Source organism: Lingula anatina, chromosome 2, assembly GCF_051362555.1.
Source record: "Lingula anatina isolate TDL-2025a chromosome 2, LinAna3.0, whole genome shotgun sequence".
Classification (NCBI taxonomy): domain Eukaryota; kingdom Metazoa; phylum Brachiopoda; class Lingulata; order Lingulida; family Lingulidae; genus Lingula; species Lingula anatina.
In genome coordinates, this window is record NC_141768.1 from 12,723,598 (window position 1) to 12,744,636 (window position 21,039).

Consider the following 21,039-nt stretch of genomic DNA (forward strand, 5'->3'; position numbering starts at 1 on the left):
ATGAAAATGAGCATCTATTTTCAATTGCTGATTTTTTTTCCATGTGAAAAAACTGGGACAGGTTTTTTTTCTGTTCACTCAGATGATATATAAGAAGAACTATTTAATTTTTCAGACCTTGATGAGGAAGAAAACGAGGACGAGATGGCATATGTTTCAAGACTGGAATGGAGGTAAGTTGACACAACTGCCTGCTGACAGGAGATGAAAATGAAATAAAAAACTTTTCATCTTCAACTATTTGTAAAAAAAATTAATTTTACATAAGGATTTTAAAATTAATTTTACATAAGGATGTAATTAGAATAATCTTTGAAAAGAAAAGAGGATATATTATAAGTATGTTCTAAGAATTTTTTATTAAAAAATTATAAATATGTTTGTTCAAATACCTCACACTCCTTGTGAGATTTTAAATGCATGACACTAATGAGACGCTGTAACTTCAAACACAGACTCACTACTTGAGATATAACAGGCATAACACCCTACACAACAATTATGACTCTAGTGACAATTACTTTTGAAGATCCAACAGTTGATTTATTAGAATATTACCTTACCTCACATTTCATTAGGGCGACATAGTCTTTTATTGAAAGAGGTTATTCTCAATTTTATACTTTCCATAGTTCAAAAGCTTTATGAAAAAATTAATTCTAACCTGCTATTACATTCTTGCATGTCACATAGACTGTCATGATACTCTGATATTACAGTGTATATATCACTGGCATCTTTTGATGTGGTGAAATTATGTATGCAAAAATTGCAATTAAATGTTTCATATGGTTAAAGTACGTGTGTAGTATGACATAAGAATGTCCATGTGGCCCACAGAAGTGACACCTTATTATAGGACACCCAGCATGGAATTCTATGATTAATGTTTGCTGCCATATTGAAAATGTGATACTTCATCTAAAGTAGGTAAGAGTTGACAAATTATGTATTCTTTGCAAGATTTTGGATTTTTTACATTGCTGTATCTTTTTTCTTTACAAAAATTGGTTTGTTGACGCAATTTGCTTCCAAACCATAAGAAGGAGTTTTTTTAGACAAAGAATGCTTAGCATTGTTTTTAAGTTCAGAAGTACCAATACAGCTGATAATGTCAGTCATTGTTTGGCAGGTAAAAAGTCCTGATCACTTCTCAGCAGGAAAAACATTTTTCTTTTCTTGACTCTCTTCCAAGCCCCCTGGTTTCATTCGCCTTCATAACCAACACCATGGTGTGTTGTGGTATATAAAAGATGCTTCCTTTACTCTTAAACTCAGGATGATTTCATGGATCCCAAGCCAAGAAACTCAAATACTTAATTACTAATAAGTACAGTTAGCTGTGTTGTACCTGTTGTACCTGAGGTGCATATTAAAGAGCTGTTTGTTGCTTCGTGTTCTGCTTAATTACTGCCAACAATGCAGAGAAGGTAATTCAATTTTCTAACTGATTGTTTACTTTGTCGCCTGTGATTTCCTGGGGGTTGAAGTGATGTAATACAGGCATTGGAAAAGAACTCATTGGGAACATGTCGTACATTGAAACTAAGAAGCAAAAAGAACTCTTTTTGTTATTTTTATTTAACTTTTTTCAGTGTAGTGGAAAGATGCACCTAAAGTATTTGAACTAAAAAGTTACATGTTGTGTCTATCTTTACACAAAAATAATGTTTTTCAACAGTGGTCTTGAAATATCTACACTTCATATGGAAATAATCATTTTATTTACATACTTTATCAGTTGACTTGTGGAATTTTTCAGTTTAGGTACTATCAGACTGTTTCTAATTCCTAGAACACTGCCTGGTATATCTGGCCACCTGCTCTGACATGAAGCACCTGTTAACAGATGCTTGAAATGCTCCTACCATCCCTGTATTATATCACTGTTTATAATGCAGTCTAGACTTGGAAATTGGTAACAGTATACCACTGTTCACAGCCACCATTCTCCTGAAGTTTGTTTCCCCAGATGATGCCTGAAATATGCAGTTTGTCTGCTTGTTGGTTTGGTTAATGGCGTTTTCAACATGATATCACACAACTTAATCAAGTTCTGGTCTTTCAGAAAAATATGCTTTAATTATATTCTCATGACAAGAACTGCACTTCATTACTGTTAATGATACAGTCTAGACATATTCCGAGACTGGATATGACTGTCAAAAACCGCCTCCTTCCTGGACATTGTGTTTCTCAGTTTAATACTTGGAATTTGTGGATTCTTTGTATCAGCTGATACACATCGGGCTCCATTTTGGGTCACTGAGGCATTTTTGTTACATAAACCATGACTTTCCTTAATGCCACATATATCCTGTCAATATTCAGAGAATAGTTTAGACATGATCATATAGTTGGTTCTACTTTAAAATTATTTTTTTAAAGAAAACATCTTTTAAAAATCTCTGTTCAACTTTTCTTCAATTGTCAATCTCATTTACTATTTTATGTTGCTGATTGTGTTTAGTTTTGTTTACAAAATAGGCTTTACCAAAAATTATACCTTATGCATGTATTGTACCAATATACATATGTAAACACAGTAAAAACATGCACAGAAATGAGGAAGATCCTTTACAGAGAGTAATGATAGTGTAGCATGCATTCCCTCAGAGCTAGTGCTTCCATCAGTGCATTTATTTTAACAATGACAACAATTTATTTTCCTATGTGACAACACTCCTAAGGCGAGAAAACAGTTCTGAAAGAATGGCTTTGCCATCAAGTAACCTAAATCACCCTATCTAAATCAATCATTCTCCTATGCACCTTGGGGAAAAGTTAAGTTATAATATTAATGACTTCTCTGAGGGCACTTGGCTGAATTGAGAGACAAAAGGGTAATAAAAGAGGAAGGGTGGAGACAGAGACTGAGGTGAAGCTATCATGTACACTTCCCCTTTTTAATTTGCCTACTTGAGGCATATATATACGCAGTTTTTACATCACTTTGAGTAACACATAACTTTCTTTCTACACCTTCTTGTGGTGAAGAAGATATTTTGAGAAAAGTGAAATTACTGCTTTTGGCAACTGTTATAATGGTAACTGGAATTTTGATAAAATGTTTTTAAGAGTCATGAAGAGATGAGTATTAAAATTTAAATATTTGACTTATGTATATCAAATGCCAAGTTTCATTTTTAAAGTGATAATTTGTTTGATGACTTATGTTCAAAATACAGTATTTACCTAAACAGAGTAGGAGTAGTATATTAGAGAGAACTAAACAGAAAAAGAGAAGTATATTTTTTACAGATCACTGAAGAGTACCAGTTTAATGATCATAATAACAGAAGGACGATTTTTAGTACTTTAGCTCTCACTCTTTTCACATTTTTGTGGTCTGTTTTTAAATGACATCAGATACATCTATAAGATAAATTACAAAAAAATCAATTACAGTGGTCAGTGTAGTAACTCTACCCCTTGACCCTTGATGAACTGTCTCAGTGGTGGTCATTGTAGTGGGTCATCTTGGTCAGGTTAGAGTTTATCATCACCCTTACCTTATAAATTATTCTGTGCTAAAGATAAATGACCAGAAGAAGGGCACTTCCTGTGTGGTGTTGATTTTCCTTGTCATCCAGCTAACTTTGAGTCCTGGTATCCTAGATATAACAGGAGAATCACTGAAGCAGAACGAGAAGTCATAAGAAAATTGTTTTTTATTTATAATCTGATAAACAGTGATGGAAATAATCTCCTAGTTTTTATCTGACCAAGAAATACCCTTTCATATCACCCAGATAAGTAAAATAAGTAAAAAATAAAAACACTCATTTGCCACTTAGGAAATCCTCTCATCTCTTAAAAACATGATCGCCATGAGACTCTGAAGTGGCATTGCATGTGAAAGAGTGACTTAGTATGCAAGTGCAAAATGATGGATGTCGCTCAGAGATTCATTGTCAAATCAAGTCACTTCTGGGAGATACTGCCATGTGCTGTGGCTACGTGATGATATATGGTGGAGCGTTAGATACAGAGACACTTCCATACAATAAAATGTCTTTAACTATTCAGATAAACCACTTTAAAATGGTGATATATTTGTCAAGAGACTAAATGGGAAGGGAATCAAATATGATGTATGAATGGTAAAAATGATGAAGGGTTTGGGTAGAGATGGAGTCGGGGGTAATTTCATTAATGTAACTTATTTACTAGTGATTTTACATTTACAGTGATGAATTGTTTAAAGACCTACAAACCATTCAAAATTGTAACAGCTTTGAATTATGAGTTCAATTTCAAATTATGTGCTCGCATATAATGCTACCTTTGTCTTGTGTCTCCCCTGAAGATCATCATAAAACATTGCATCTTAACAGGACATAATTCCTAATATTCTTGACAGTTACTGTCTTCTCAGGTAATAGGTTTTTGTTGATAAATTCAGAAATCATTTATTATTGTTGATTTTACAACTAATATTTTTAATATACTTTTTAACTTGGCACCCATTTTTTGTGAAAGGACGATTAATAGTTGAAAAATGTGTGAAGTGTTCTATAATGTGTTAGGTCAGTTAAATTTAACAAGGGGACACCACAAATATAATAGATTTATGTGATTTCACTGTGAAAAACCTGTTGTTTACTTTTTGAAATAAATCTGTTCTCCATTGGAAACATTACATGTGTTAATGACTCCCATCATTAGGAAAGTAGTCAAATTAAAAAAGAAAAAGAAACCCCTTTAGATAAACATAAATGCTGTTAGTTGGTATGCCAATTAAATTATCATTTTTCTCTCTTTAGTCTTTTTTCTTTTCTTTTAGTGAAAAGAACACAAATTTAATCAATATGATCCAAATTTTTGTCCTGCGTTTCATTTTTTCCTATCAGAATATAAGAAAAGCATGAGTGGTAATACCAGAGTACTTTACCATATATAGTTAATATCACAAGCTAAACTGTTAGTCAGTTGTTTATGTTAAATGTCAAGTCACTAGCTCAGGGAACTAGCACCTGCCATGCATACTTCATGCAGAGAGGTGCGTCAGTGACCTCCGACCTCTGTGCTGTTCAACCTTTCCCTGCATCAACTTCACAACACCACATCACAGTACACAGTGGCACTGCACAGACACACAGGGCCACTGGGGAACTTTTCTTACATTGACACTAAAGAAGCAGTTTCTTTTTATGGAGTAATTTATATGTGCCAATAAGGAGAGAGACCGCAGCTGGTTTCAGTGGAATTTCACACCAAGTGCTATAGAAAACAGTTTTTTACACATCAAAGAAAGAGATTACAGGTAAATTTCTCATTGTTGTCTTCTGGACAGCTAGAAAGGAGGCTGCTCAGCAACCTACTCCAGGGCCTGAATTAGGAGAAATTCCATATGTGCTGCTGTATACCATTTAAGGAGCAGTTTTAATGCACAGATTTACAATTGTTTATTATTTTTGATTTTAGAAAACAAGGAGAGAAACCACAGATCACCAAAACACTCCAGGATCTGGAGTGTGTGGAGGGTGAACCGGCTGTCATAGAGTGTAAACTGCATGGAACTCCCAAACCTGAGGTCACTTGGAGGAAGGATGGAAGGGAAATCCGTGCCACAAAGGTTTGTGATGTGTCTGATTGTTTGTTTGAATTTTCAGAGAGACTGTCTTATTTGTATTTAAAATTTAAATGTTTTTGTGTTATTATGATCAGTTTTACTCCTTGTTTTACCTAATCTCTGTGGTCTATATAGGCCTGCAATTGACCATAACTACAAGAGAAAAAGAATACTTGGAAAGTTGACACTGCCCCATATGAAAAAAGTCTAAAACCAAAGATCACAATGTATTTTAACAAGGGTCTTAATGAAACAGTTTTAACTTTTAAAAGTTAGATCTCCCTGCCAGAAAGAGAAAAAAACACCAGATGTAAACTAGCTCAGACTAGGACAGTTTCTTAGCCATGTATGTGAGAAAAGTGCTGGCAATATCCATTGATCATAAACCCCTGATACATGCAGGACCCTTTGATGCAGGCCCATTTAAAAGTTATTACATTTATGTAAATATCTTTAGTGGCATTTAAACAAGGGGCTTGTCTTTGTGACCAGAATCTAAAACAAAGAAAATGAAAATGTTCAGTCTAAGTTTAGACGCCATTACATTGATGAAGTGAAAAGGTAGACATTGTTGATGTGAGGAGATCCTTTTATTGCATCAAGTTGAAGGGACGTGCACATAAACTTGTCTGGTACAGTAATCTCAACTGTATGTTTACACCATAGGAAATGTCAGACAAGTTCTGTTACTATGTGGAGCTGTTTAAAAACTTGTTATTTTCACCTGTAAGTGATAGGTTTTTATTTAATCCTGTTAATGGAGGCCATTCCTGAAGACTGTCTGACCACTGGGCGAACAATGGGAGAGAGCATTAAGCTGACCACCTTTAGTGTTGGCTGTCGCTGTCACAATTGGTTACTTTTATCCAAGTGGCAGGACAGGTAGAACCATATAAGCCCTTGAAAAATTACTTAATAATCAAAATTAAAGTGTCAGGTGTTTGTTGTTAAGGAATGAGTATCCATAATTTGACACAAATGTTAAGTGATTTGGGGTTAATGTAGGTCCAAGTGGCAAGACTGGCTTAAGAGAATAAACACTAGAAAAATTCCTAAGGGATCAAAATAAAAGTGTCGATTGTTTATCTTTGTAAAATGCAACCCCTTATTTGGTAACTGTAAAATCCCTTATATGCCCAAGAGGCTTAAATGAACTGTGAAGTATTAGTATTTGCAAAATTCCAAAGTAGTCAAAACAAGTGTCAGCATCTGTCACCATTAAAAAGACACAAGTTTTACAACTGTAAGTACTAACATTGACTAATGATTACTAAAGTAATGGAGATAAAAGTGTCAGAATTTCTCTCTTTGTCACATTTAGAGGTCTGTGAATTTAAAAACAAGTCTTATTATATACAAAAAACCAGTAAATGCAATCAAATCCCTTCCACTTGCCAGATCATCTCAGTTGATGATTTATCACTAAAGTAAGAAATTCAATAAAAGTAGTGGGACCTAGATGATGCCTTAGTTGCTTTATTGGGAAAGGGGGACTTAAACAGGCAGAAAGAGTAGGATGGATAATTAATTATTCAGCGAAATTAATATTGTATTGGGAGAGTGGCTGTTGTGGTACATGTATGTAAGTTGTTTGTCGTGTTTCCAAGTCTAGATGAATAAGCCTATTTTAGGATAACCCATCTCTTAGGTAAGGGAGGGCATGGTTTTAAATGTAAAAATTGAATTCTTGTTTATGGTTATTTGTATGCTGTTAGATTGGTTTCTTAAGCTGGACCAAGCAAAATCAGATGGTCTGCTAATATGGTTTGCACTAAGATAGGTTGATCGAACTTGAATGAAAACTTGACTAAAAACTGCCTCATGCAATTATACGTTATATAAATGTAACAAGAGAGGGCAAGGTGAACTGGTGGGAGTCCAGGGAGGGGAGAAAGTACAGGTATTCATAAACATATTCAGATTTATAGAATTCAAGTAGATTGAGAGTTTTTGTTTGAATCTGCATGTAGACTTTTAAATAGAAAAAATGTATATATTTTAGTTTGGAAAAGATTGAATTGAATTCACTAAAGTTTAAAAAACCAAAACTAAGTTATTTAGAATTGAATTTAAAAACCCTCACCTTATCTCTGAGCAAATAACAAAAACAAAAGTCATTTTGAAATGTCCGTGTACAGTAAGGAGAGTCACTATGAGCCCTCCAGCTACCTTAGTCTGGAACACACAAAAAAGGACCTTCCTGGAAAAAAGTGAGGAATTTTACCTTCATAAGTCAAATGTTTTAGTACTAGTCTCACTTTTACATTCAGAGAAAAAACAGAAAACTTGATAAGTGGTTTGGTATGTGAACCAGTCCATTGCTTTGTGACCCAAGCTAAGTCCTATCTCCATATATGAGCATGACTTGAAAGATGTTCACGTAAGAATAGGATATATTATAACTTGGGATGAGTCTACATAGGAGCCTTTCCTCACTGCTGACATGCTAAGAGGCCATTTTCAGTGCATGTTGCCAGTTATTTAGTGAAAGATTATTATTAAATGGAGCACACAGAAATATTGCAATGATGTCATATGTTTTGGAAAGAAAAACTCATACACGAAAATTGTTGACATGAAAAAATGCCAAAATTACTAAAAGACAAATACTTTATTTAATTTTTTTTTTTCTTAAATTAATGACTCATCATTTTTATCACTGTACAAAAATTTGTGTCCACTGAATAAATCTTACTGTATCAATTAGGCCAAAAATTTTGATTTGGCTTTAATTATTCTACTGTTTTACTAAAATAAATTTAATCTCAGTGTGAGTGTTAAGGATTATATTATGTATATAAGGACATAACCAGTGTATTGAGGGGTATGCAAGTGTGCAACCATGCTCATGAGTAGTGCAGGAATGGGGTATGATGAATGAAATAGGCTTGTCATTGATATTTCATCACACTATCTCATCTTCCTTATCTGACACTGGCATCTGTGGAGGCTTATGGGCCTGCGTGGGGAAGATTTGTAGGCAGGGGCTCACAATTGGTTTTCTGCATATTAAATTGGATTTTTATTGATGACTAATCAAGCTAGGGGTAATTGAATTAGAACTGGTCAGTCAGGCTATTGGAAATCTAAGTGCAGTGTTGTGATGGGTATTATTGGGGTACATAGGGCATATTGTCTGCAGTATTTGTTTTTAATTCCAAAAATGTAAACATGCTTGCATGCTGGAATGTCGATTGGGTGATTTTGCAAAACTTTTGGTCCAGCTTTGGACATAGTGTTTAAATATTTTCAAATACAGCCCGCCTGTTCACATGAGCAGGTGGCATGGAATGTGCAGAGATATGTTGTTGAGCACGATTAGAGCATTCTATGTGGGGAAAAGAAGATGGCAACAGACAGTAAGAATGGGAATGTGACAAACAATCCCTAGACAGGGTATGATAATATAATTTTGATCTTATATATTGGGGGTGGGGAAAGACTATTACAGACTGATAAAATTACATCCAAAAGTTCTAATTCACATTTTCCTAATTTTTGGTATTTAACTTTATTTTGATATTTTGTTTCTTTGCCGAAATTGGTCAGCATTTTATATTCATATTTACTATTATACTAAGGATTAATGAGGCACTATTTTGAGTAATTGGAGCGATCCATGTTTTTGTATATAAATTGTCTTGTGGTCAAAATTAAGAACCATGAACCATTATTTATGGGTAAATGCCGTTATTGGTCATGGTACAGAGTTAAGTGTATGTCACATTCCTGTGGTCACCAAGGGATAACCTTTGAGACAAAATTATGTGAATAAGCTTAATAATAATCCCTATTTATCTTACCAAGGCATCTTCTTTTTTGCGACTTAATGTCTGCCATTAGTCTCATAGATGTAGTAAAAATTCATTGGTAGTAAAAATCTGTGGTATGAAAATTCATTGGAGAAATGCTGAGAGAGTAATAAGATGGGACAGACCAGGTGCAGTTAACTGGAATTGTATGTAAACACAAAGCTGATGTATGTTTTTTCTGTTAAGTTAGAGACGATAGATTTTAATCAGATTGAAACCAAATACCCCTCTCCCCCTCCTAGGTACCTCAATTTACCTAATGAGATCGGTTATTAGCTGTGCCCCCTTGTCAGACCTCGGATTCCAGAGACAAAAGCTAGAGTCAAAATAACCTTCTAAGTCTGCCACACGGTCTGTAACCTTATTGGTCATTATTTACTAAATGACTTACTAAAAAAAGGGAAAAAAATCTCCTCCAAAATAGCCTGTGGAGACTATTATCCTAGAGTTACAGTTACATTAACATACCATTAGCATTCAAGCTGTAAATCAAAAATGACTGGGGACAATACAGGATGGGAAGTTTCTATGGGTGTGTTCAAATCCTGTCTAAATTAAACCAAAAAGTGTAACTGATGAAACCAGATGGTAAAATTTATTATTAGGCCCCCATGGAGACCACAATTACTATGTAGAAGTTTTTAGATATGATAAGCAATCTGATTGTCTAGTTTCATTAGTTAGACCATTTACAGCTTGAATTACAATGGTTCTGAATGCACCTTATGGCAGCTTGTAGTGGTTTTTAAAGAGAGGACACTTATGACTCAGTCCCACTCTATACTGTACTAGTTTGGATTACTTATCTAGCAGGCATGTTGTGGGGACCAAATAAATTGAGTTAAAGGAAGGAAGGAGACAGTCAAAGGAATTATGCACTGTTACTTTGCTGTTTTAGAAAGGTAGGATATATATGCTGTGAGCACAACTGATAAAATTACTGCCATGCTGGTGGTTGTTACATAGATATTTAATTTCGATGTACAGAATGTAAGTTTTTACTGTTGTACCTGTTTAAAATAACATTTACAACTTGATTGTGTCATAACTTAAATGGGAAAGTATTTGTGGATTTGTCAGTGATTTGATAGATCCTATATTTCACAGGCAAGATACTAGTTAGCTATTAAATTGTATTTTTTTTTTGGGGGGGGGGGGGGGGAACAAGAAAGTAGACTGTTGAAATGTTCAAAACTGAGTAAAGTAAACACAATTTCCCCTTCACAAAAATGCTTTCATTCATTAAAATATCAGTCATCACACTGAAGCAAAAATGAGTAACCCATTTCTTTAAAGTAAGCATAGAAAGGATCAAATGTTAATTTGAACATTCCAAGCTGATTAAGGAAACTAATGACCTGATTGGTTTTGTGATCTTTGATATTAGTTGATACATTTGTTAGGTATCAGGCAGACGGTGACTTGGGTCTGAAACATTTGAGAAATTCACTGGTGTTCTCTTCTGTGAGTTCTCCAAGTGTTTGAATAAGATAACGCGGTTGTCAGTTATTTGACAAATATATTAGATAGCATAGTTAAGTGTAGGTTAATCTCAAGGATCTTGTTGAAACTGTTACCAAGTATTTCAGTTCCTCAGGAAAGCAGTAGATTTAAGATGTTGGTGGGACTGTATAACAAATCCTGTAAGATTTCTTCCTAATGATTGAAGCATTGTGTTGTGTGTGAGGTTTAGTGCAGTCAGACAGGAAAGTTTTTTTTAAGATAGTTTGTAACTTAATGCTCATAACTGTGTTATACTGTCATAAGATTATTACATAGTGTTTTAGAGGATCATTTTAATGTTAAGGGGTAATGTCAAGAATCTACTACCATAGGTTGGTTCATAAGCATGGGTTTGAAATGCTATGTTGTGGTTGTGGCCTTGGATTTATATTGTTCCGAGTCAATTATGTCACTGTATCTTCAATCTTTTTTATTATTATTTATTTTTCATTAAACTTTGTAATTTTTGTTTTGTAGGGGATAGAGTTGAGTCACTTAGGAGATACCTGTAGGTTAAAATTCACAGAGACATACCTGGATGACGAAGGGGAGTACAGCATTACCGCAGTCAATGAGGAGGGCTCAGTGACATGCAAGTGCACTCTAAAAGTCCAAGGTATGTGTGCCTAACTTGATAAATGTACAGACTTATCAGAGGGATGAGATTATGCCTCTGATGAGCCTAAGAAGGAAGTCAGTATTTTTTTGTTAATAACGTAAAAAAGTTGTGATTGGCATATGAATACCTTTTGTTATGGAATGGAAAAATTGAAAAGTAAATATGTGTGGGCAAAATGCTTCACAATTTTAGGAATATATTTTATGCACTGAAAAAAAATCAGGTTAAGTTCTCAGCAACCTGCTGACTAATTTCATAAGAATGTGTTAAAAGTTATGAGAAAATAGCCACCCTCTCTGTTCTAAAGCCCATAATTACAGCAGGGAATAGTAAGGGAACTACTGTGTGCGTGAAACGCTCCATTACAAATTACTGTCATTATTCATGCAATATTGCATTTATAAAACCACACTCCACCCACTGTGTACCATGTCCTGGGCATGAACATGAGTAATGCTGTGTTTTCTATAGCTTTGATACGAGCAGGTGCACAGTTATGTAGTGTTGCAAGTTGTTTTTCATCTTCATATTTTACAATAGAGAAGTATGGCAATTGTTGTTCACCACAGCATGAAGTTTACAGAACATTATTTAGAATTTATTCCTAAGAGAAAAGCATGTGTGTTGTCTTTCATACAGTTTGATTATTTTCAAGATTGTTTGCAAGTTAAGTGATTAAAGATCATTCCTAAATTTCATATTTACCTTTGGTATGATGCATGGTTGGTCTGTTTTTTGCATGTGGTTTACTGTTTATTTTAGAAGCAGTTGATCCCAGCCCCAAACCTAGAGTCATCCCATCCAGCAAGACGGAGTTCAAAATGGCGCATAAGTTTGGCAAAAGTGGCATACAGGCACCTTCCTTGAAAGACAGGTTGGAAAAGTTTAATGCGGCTGAGGCCAAGCAACCTTTGCATGTTTTAATACCACCTCCCACCACTGCATCAACTACAAAAACTGTGTTTGTTTCCCCAAATCCTTCAAGTGCTGCCAAAAAGAAGTTTGAAGAAATTTCATTGGAAGTGGATACTAAAGGGAAAGTTTATCCAGCCAAAGGAATTCATCTAAGTTCTAGTAAGAGTTTTGATGAAACGGGCTCTAATAAGTGGAATGGACATAAAATAGATCACGGTAGCAATGAATCTGCTGCTTCAAAGTGGAAGAAAGGTCATTTGAACCTTCCAAGCAGATCAAATCAAGATGGAGGACAAGACAAGTATTCAAAACTGAAGGAAAAGTTTGAACAAAATTCACAAACGCAGAAAAGCAACTTTGATAATACTCCAAATAGGCCTGGACAAACTGTCACCTATCAAACCAAGATCAGAGCATCAAAGTCTGAAGAAAGACTTTTCCCACAAAAGGAATCAGCATCCATTGAATTTAAGATTTGCAATGGTGCAGTCACAGAAGTGATGCACAATGACAGTAGCACCTTTAAAGTTGTTCCAGTGCCCCATGAAATGCCAACATTTGCTGTGCATATAGATACCAACCTACAGCCAGGCAGTAATAGATCATCACTTTCTTCCTCATCATCATCATCATATACATCTGGCTACAACAGTGAAAAAAGCCCTGATAAAAATCTTGTTGACCACAAACATGGTGACACTAGTGCCACTCGTGGAAAACACACTGGTGTGCTATCACAAAGATTAGGAAAAGAAGAGAAAACAACCAAGCTTGCCCAGAATCTGAATATGGACTCAAAAGATAGAGACCATTCTCCTTGGATATCAGAATACTCAAAGAGATCTCAGAATAAACTAAATGGTAATGGTGAAAAACCTGGAAAACAGTTGTCTGCCTTTCAGCCCAAGTCTCACCAAAAACTTGAAAAAGAATGGCCACCTCCAAAAGAAACAGGAGGAATCAAAGCCAGAGCAGCAGCATATATTGGTGCTGTTATAAAATCAGAGACAAATGACCCTGCATCCTATAACAAAGATGATTCAGAAGTGAGAAAAAAGAAAGTATACACAGAAAGCAGATCCAAGACAGATAGTCCCCTCTATAGATCAAGCACACCCCAGGTTCATGAACCAGTCACTGCCAAAACTGTAAGACAACCTCAAGTGTATGGGTCAGTGAAAGTGGGTACAGCCAATGCATCTAGCACAAGAATTGCCAGCAGCTCAGAACAACCTACGACTCACACTGCTGTTGAGATTAAAACTCATAACCATGCAGAAGTATCTGAACCAGAAAAATATGATATTCACAACAGGGCAAACAAACCAAGTTCTAAAACCCTTCCAGATACGTTTTTCCGCCGTACATCAGAGCCTACAACGTCCTCACATTTTGGTGTCAATCTAAAAACTGTGTCACCTAATCAGGATGCTGCTGTTTCAAAACAGTCTCAGGTGAATCATTTAGAGCCCAACTCTTACTTATCAAGGGATAGTCATAATCGTGGCTCAAATTTGGAGGCAAAAACAAAGGCTTTTCATACAGAACAGCATGCACCAACAGCAATCTCTACCAAGGTGATGAAAGACAATACCTTGAGAAAGCTAGTGGAAAATGTTACTGTGCCAAGGTCTTCTTTGAAAGATCTGCCTGCCAATAGCAGGAATAAGTTTGGAGCCCTGGCAGCAAGGTTTGAACAAGCATCAAAGTCCGAAGCACCTAAGTTGACAGAATTAGGCGTTGCATTTGGTGTCACAAAGGAAACAAAGGTTACATCAAATGGACAACTAGAAAGAAAGGACTTGAAGGCCAAACCAAATAAAGATAATGTTGAGTTATTGGAGCCAAAAACAGAGGAAAAACCAATAGTCAAAAATGCTGATAGTGTGCCCAGAATTACACCAAAATCAGCTGATAGAATTTCTGATAAAATGCTCAAAACAGAGACAAAATTGATAAGCAAAAACCCAGACATGACAAGACTTATAGAACCAAGAATGAGGTCAGGGTCTGTAGAAGGAGACATTACAGAGTCTAAGACTGACCAGGGGCCCTTAAATATGCAGAGGCGAGCATCTTCTTTTGAGAAACCTTCTGAAAAATTATTTGTTGAAAAGGAAAAAACTCTCAGGGAAAGTGTTGTTCTGAAGAAGGTCCAAAATGTTCCCAACAAATCTATTGAAAAGCCAAGAACCAGTGAACACAAATTCCCATTTAGAGATGTACTTAAAAAAGGCAGCAGCGAAAAATGTGAAACTAAGGCTTACGATGCCAATCCAGACCAAGTAAACAAATTACTGGGGAAAAGAGAACCACAAACAGAGGAAAATAAAGTCCAGTACAGGAGTGTGCTGAAAAAGAATAACCAAAAAATTGATGGTGCATCAAAGAAAACAGAACAAAAGATTGAGGATAATAAATTCTCATACAGAAGCGTTTTGAGAAAGAGAGAACCAGACGCTGAGCAAAAGCCTTCTCCATCTGCCGAGGAACATGACAAAAACAAAGGGAGGGATTTAGAGAAACAGCAGGCACCTACTGGAAGATATAGCACTATAAGCATGGACAAAACTGCTCAAGCTTTTGCAAAGGATAGGCCAGTTGATACAAAACTTTACAGTAGTGCTGAAAGGTCACTTGGGAAGTCAGATGGTGCTGGTGTCTCTTCACCCCTAGATCAGCCTGAAATGCAGTTAGAAACAAATAAGACTATTATTCCTGATGTTCCTAGGAACATATCTTCCTCTGAGGATGAAGAGGATGATTCTGGCAGTGATACAGAAGTTGATAGCTGTCAAGAAGATGAGGAGTACATTGCCAGATCTAAAATAAGCCAAGCAATTGCAACTGAAACTAAAGATGTAAAAGAAGCAGAAGATGATGTGCAAGAAGAGCCTGTTCCCACATTTAAAGATGAACAAGAAGAGTCTTTACCCATTCTTTCTACTCATAAGAGCACCAGCAGCAGCAGTGGCAGCCGTGACTGGGAAGCAGATGAGGAGGAAATCCCCTTGTGGACCTCTATGCTGTCCAAGGGCAGTCGCACTAAAAGTAGCCCTTTAAAAAGAGACCAAGCTGATCAAGTAATTGAGCAGTTAAATGAAAAAGATACCCAAGATATGGTTGTTGACTCTGTCAAAGTTGAGGGCAATAGTCATAAAAAATCTGAGCAAAGCCATGTTGTCTCTTGGTTCAGTGAATCACAAAAGCTTGATAAAAACTCAATTGATACTCATGCTGGGTCTAGTCAAACACCTTCAAAATCTGTATTGAATGCAGACCAAATGAAACCAGCTTCCACGTTGCCAATGAATAGGGAAATGGAGAAGCCTAAGGGTAAAGAATTGCCATGCTCTCAGAAACAAAATGCTTTTCTGGCAAAGGCATCAGTATTCATGGAGACAACAGAAAGTGAAGTTGCACGAAAGACACCTCCAAAAACTAAAAACATAAAAGTTACTGGAAGTCTGAAATCCAGAGCTGCCATTTTCCAAGATTCAATGGAAAAGGAAGAGATCATGTCTGTTAAACCAAGGGAAATTTCCAATAAATCAAAGGTGCCAGCTCGCCATGAAAGTTCTAAGCTGGGAGACAGACTTGCAAAGTTTTCTTCTTTTGATGGCGATGAACCCAAAGAGGATAAACCAATGCAACCCAAAAGACTAAATAAGGATGAGACAGTAGGGAAAATTTCTATAAAAGATGAAAACCCTGCTACAATGAGTAACAATAAAAGCCATAACAAGTTACTTAGCAAGATCTCCAAGTTTGAATCAGCAGATTCAGTGGGAAAGGATACTAAAGACTTAAATGACAACCTTGCACCTCAGCCCATTAAAGGAGAAATCCAGCACCCTGGGTCCCCAGCCTCTCCCAGAGGTGGCACCCCAAAGATGGGCATGAAGGTTTCAGCACTAGGCATGGTGGGACCTGTTGTGCATGGTGGACTGCAGATTGAAAAGCATGGTGTGTATTGTTTTTGTTTATTACGCAACTTTTGCATTATCTCCTGTATTAGGATTTCTCTTAAAAAAGGGGAGCAAAAGGTAAGTGAATATTTTGTTTTCTGTGAATATGGTTTTAACTGCCTTTGCTTATCAGTACATTTTAGGCGGCTTTTTTATCCAGGTAAGTTGTTAGGGTAGTCAGAGTGCTGTAAAAAAGCAACTAAATTTCAGTGGCAATTAGGAAATGCAGGAATAATTTTATTCACATGATGAATATTTACATTTTAAAATGTCAAACTAGATTCCCATGGCTGGTCATTATCTCCAGTCAATTTACAATCACTTAGCTTACATCCAGTAATTTGTTTGTGATACAAATACTCCTGATATACTCCGATTATGGCACACCAACCAGTGATAAATCCCAGGTTACACAAGTATTTGGTGAGAAATCATTTCCAGAATTACATTTGGATTTCATCTGTGCGTAAACCATGGTCTTATATGCACTTCATCATATGTGTATGTCTCAGTGAAAAGTCAATGAGTTGTGCAGAGTTAAATGCATAGGAAGATGCCAGGGGATTCTGTCCAAAAAGCTGACTGAAGAGTTGTACAAAGTAAATTTGGAATTCATAAGAGGTGAGCAGTTGAGTCTGAATTATTTCATCAGTTTCAAATTTATATCTTCTGCCAATGGGAAAGAGGGCACAAGGTTTTAAATTAAAATATTTTTAAGTAGATAAAAAGTGTTTTTTAAGCCTTGTTATGGACATCAGATAGAGGGGAGTGTGTCCTATGGCCCCGTAAGGTTAGATGTAAATTAACAAAAATCACTGGCTAAGAAAATGGATAAAGATCAAGCATAATATATAGGCAGATGGCAGGTGCACTTAACTTGTGCCTGTTTCATCTTTCAATCTTTATGGTTGAACTCTCTTATTATTATGTAAAACTGGTGGTAATTTCAAAAAGAAATATTTATTCTATATAGGGAGTAACTGTTCATTAGAAAATTGCTGTAATGTGTGTCACACCTGCTATGAATAAGCTACACTTGTAAATTCCTACAGGTGATTTGATATAAATTGCATACCTGTAGGCAGCCTGGGTTTTAAAAAAGGCAAATTCCTATGAGACGGAAATAGTGAGGGAAATATTGAGGTTAGGGCACTTATAGTGCAACATCAGTCTACTGCCATTGTGTTTTGTGACATGTCATGAAATGTCACAGAAGGGATGTTTATTTCACAGAGGATAAAAATTACTTTTTACATGCAAAACTTGTGCTCACCTTTGATTAGAAGTCATGCCACACAATTAGTCCAATATTAAAACAAATTTTTTAATGTGACATCTTATTTCAGAAATAAGATGTCAAATTAAATTTATGTCTAATAAAGTACTCATATCCTGAATGGTGAACAATCCTGTTACAATTTTCACTCATGGGGTATATTTGGTAAGTAACCACTCAATCTAAATATATTTAAAAATTATATTACCCTAAACCATGTTACATAAATGGTGTCCACTAAGAATCAATTAAAATTTTTGAAAGATAAGATGGGTTCTTATTGAATTAGATCACTCGAACTGAAATAAAAAAGGAAATAACTTACAAGAAAAAGATATAAAATGTATTTTGCAATATGTTCAGGTAATGCCACTGATGTGCAACAACTGCGAGATGTGATGATGTTAAAGAAATAGGCTTATTTCTACCAAATTAAGTTTATTTGATGTCCCAACTACTGCCATTAAAGAAGTATGTAAACCTCAAAGTTTGTACCTAATATATAATATGCCAAATATTGTCTCCAAAACAGGAACTAGGACAAATGCAACCATGGATTTGCACATAAAAGTTATATAATATTCACAAAGTAAAATGATAGTACATAATAAACCAATGTATGATTGAATATAAATATGTTATATGATATTTAACAAAATAGGATACCGTTTGGTCAAGTAAATATAGGATGGTTTGATTTTGATCGAGTCTGTGTTGTAATCATGGAGTCCCAACTTCAACTCGCCAGCAAACATCATACATTAAGACAACTTTTATGTACATTCATTTCTCAAGTCAATTTGCAAACAAAGGTTCGCCTTAACTGTTGTTATCCAACATTTTCAGTTTGTCTTTCTTCTTTACTGTGATTTGTGTAGAGAGGGATTATGAGTATCTACAGGTCTTGTACTTTGCAAAGTGTACTTCAGTATAGCTCCAAGCCATTGTTCAGTCCAGTTTGTGACCAGCATATTTTGGTCATCAGCTATAAAAAACTATTCAACCTGCAGGACTATTCCAGGCGGAACATGGGAAGTGTAAGCTCAAAGGCTGAGGGGAATGGTGATTACCCAGTGGGTGAGCAGATGGCACTGCTACCCCCACAGACAAGCCCTGAGGTGGTCCAAGTCACTCACAAATCTGTCACCATTAAGTGGCGCTTGGCACCATCTTGGTTGGGCTCGCCACCAGTCATAGCATACGTTGTACAGGTTCGGAAAATAGGGAGTAAAAAATGGAAAAATTCCACAAATCATTGTCAGGGAACGCAGTATGACATTGTGGATTTAACTCCAGACACTGAATACGAGTTCAGGATTAGGTCTGTGAGTGAGTCTGGCAGCACGAGCCACCCTGGGCACTCTAGCCTGCCAATTAAAACAAGAAAAGTCATTGATAAGACAACTGATGCAGATGGCAGTGAATATACAGCAATAAACATTGCTTCTCGGGCAAGGTGGCTGCCTGCTTACAGATCTCAGAAGAAACAAAACAGTAAAATGAGAGAAAGACCAAGATGTTTCTCAGAAAGTGGGACAGAATTAAGTCTACCAGAGGAAAACAAAATTAGAAGTAAGAAATTAGCCAGAAGGCATTCAGAGGCAGTGTTTTCAAGCAGAAAAGAATCTGATGAAAAGAGGAAGGTTGACAGTGACAGTAGTGTTTTGCTTTCTAACCACAAAATTTTGTCTAGTGGAAAGGTCCAGTTAACTCAGATTCAAGAGAACCAGACATCCTCTGGACTGAATAACATCACTGTAGTGACAACCACAAGTAGTGAAAAAGACAAGGACTCTAAACATAGAACTAAAGAAGTGACACAGGAACTGTTGCCAAAATCACTGACACCAAACCACACCAGGGGACATCTATATTTAGATATCCCTCCCCAAATAAGCCCAACTGTCACTGATACAAAGAAAATAAACAAAAATACAGCTCCAAGTGACAAGGCCACTGTATCCAGAGACACAGCCAGAGGTGTTGCAACAAATGTTTATAGTACTGGGGAAAATTCAACTGATTGTTTACAAAAAACATCCCATGTACCTAGCCTTATGTCCCTAAAAGATGACAAAACACAAACCCTGGGAGATGTATTAGATGAGCACGCCCACATAACCTATGTATGTCCTAGAGATGTTCCAACAATGGGTACCTCTGTTACTTCAAATAGCGCTAAGGCCAATATTGCTGTAGGAGTCTGTGCTGAAGCAACCCTGGCACAATGTGATGTACCCCCTGTAGTACAAATCATACATCATACATCTGAAAGTAATGATTATGATGATGGTGATAACAGGAGAGATGATAAAGACAAGAGAAATGAGGGGCAGCTCTCCCATAGCCTGAGTATCCCTCGCATGGGAATGCAGTCCTTGTTTGCTAATGGCAGCCAAAATGGAGGACGCTTACGCAGAAGTCGCTCTCAGCGCAACCCCAGTACAGCTCACTCCCCTCTGCCTTACAAACGCAAACCTGGGAGCAGTGGCCCTAACACGCCACACTCTCAGAGAAAATTAGAACCCAACAGTGATCCCAGTTCACCTAGGCAGCATAAACATACCCGCAGTACTTCTGACTCTCTAAGTTTTTACCAGCCACCTAGTAACTCTACATCCCCAGGGAGCAGCCTTTCTAGTACCCCCTCCCACAGCCGTAAAGCTTCGCTGAAACAAAAGTACAGGAGGTCCAGTGTAATGAAACTGGAACCACTGCGACAAGAAGTCCTGAAGAGCACAGGAAGTCTTCAAGATGTTGGCCTTAATGAAAGTATGACAGACATGGAGAAGGCTGCTAGAATAGCCAGAGAGCTGAAAAAGTTACAAAATAATACTGAACTTAATAGTGTTGGCGTGAATGAAAATCATTACTCAGAGGGAAGTCCTAATGTTGATGTCAGGTCCATTGGTTTAGAATCTGGAGGTTTAGATCTAAAAAAATATGATGCTTTAGATGCCTTAAGCCCAGCTTCTGCTGGTCACTTAAGAGATGTTGACATAGAACATAGGTCTACTGTTCCCCAAGGAAAAGACCCATCAGGTAATGCAAATGTAAATATCACAGCCAACAGTAGCACTGAAATGTTGGGTAATGCACCCTGGGCACAATTCATTAGTACAAAACAGAATAACACACCTTCTTTAGAAACTTCAAAACCAGTGCAGCAGTTAAATACAGAGCATCAGGGCAGTGATAGAAAGCAGGTGGACTGTGACCAATGTGATGATGCAAGTCAAGTTGTTCAGGCTTCTATAGAAACATCAGAATCAATGCAACAGTTTAGCAAAGAGCATCTCAACAATGATATAGCTCAAGGTAACACATATACACATAGGGAACAATGCACTGATACAGTCCAAAATATCCCA

General features: G+C 36.5%; 1 protein-coding gene across 1 annotated transcript in view; it reads left to right on the forward strand.

The window, feature by feature from the left end:
• LOC106161264 (uncharacterized) overlaps positions 1–21,039 on the forward strand; it is a 298,900-nt gene that overhangs the window by 259,129 nt on the left and 18,732 nt on the right. The window contains exons 244-247 of the mRNA XM_087004995.1: positions 116–173; positions 5,428–5,578; positions 11,368–11,506; positions 12,272–16,390. Coding sequence (XP_086861121.1) covers positions 116–173; positions 5,428–5,578; positions 11,368–11,506; positions 12,272–16,390 — 4,467 coding nt within the window. The remainder of the gene's footprint in view (positions 1–115; positions 174–5,427; positions 5,579–11,367; positions 11,507–12,271; positions 16,391–21,039) is intronic.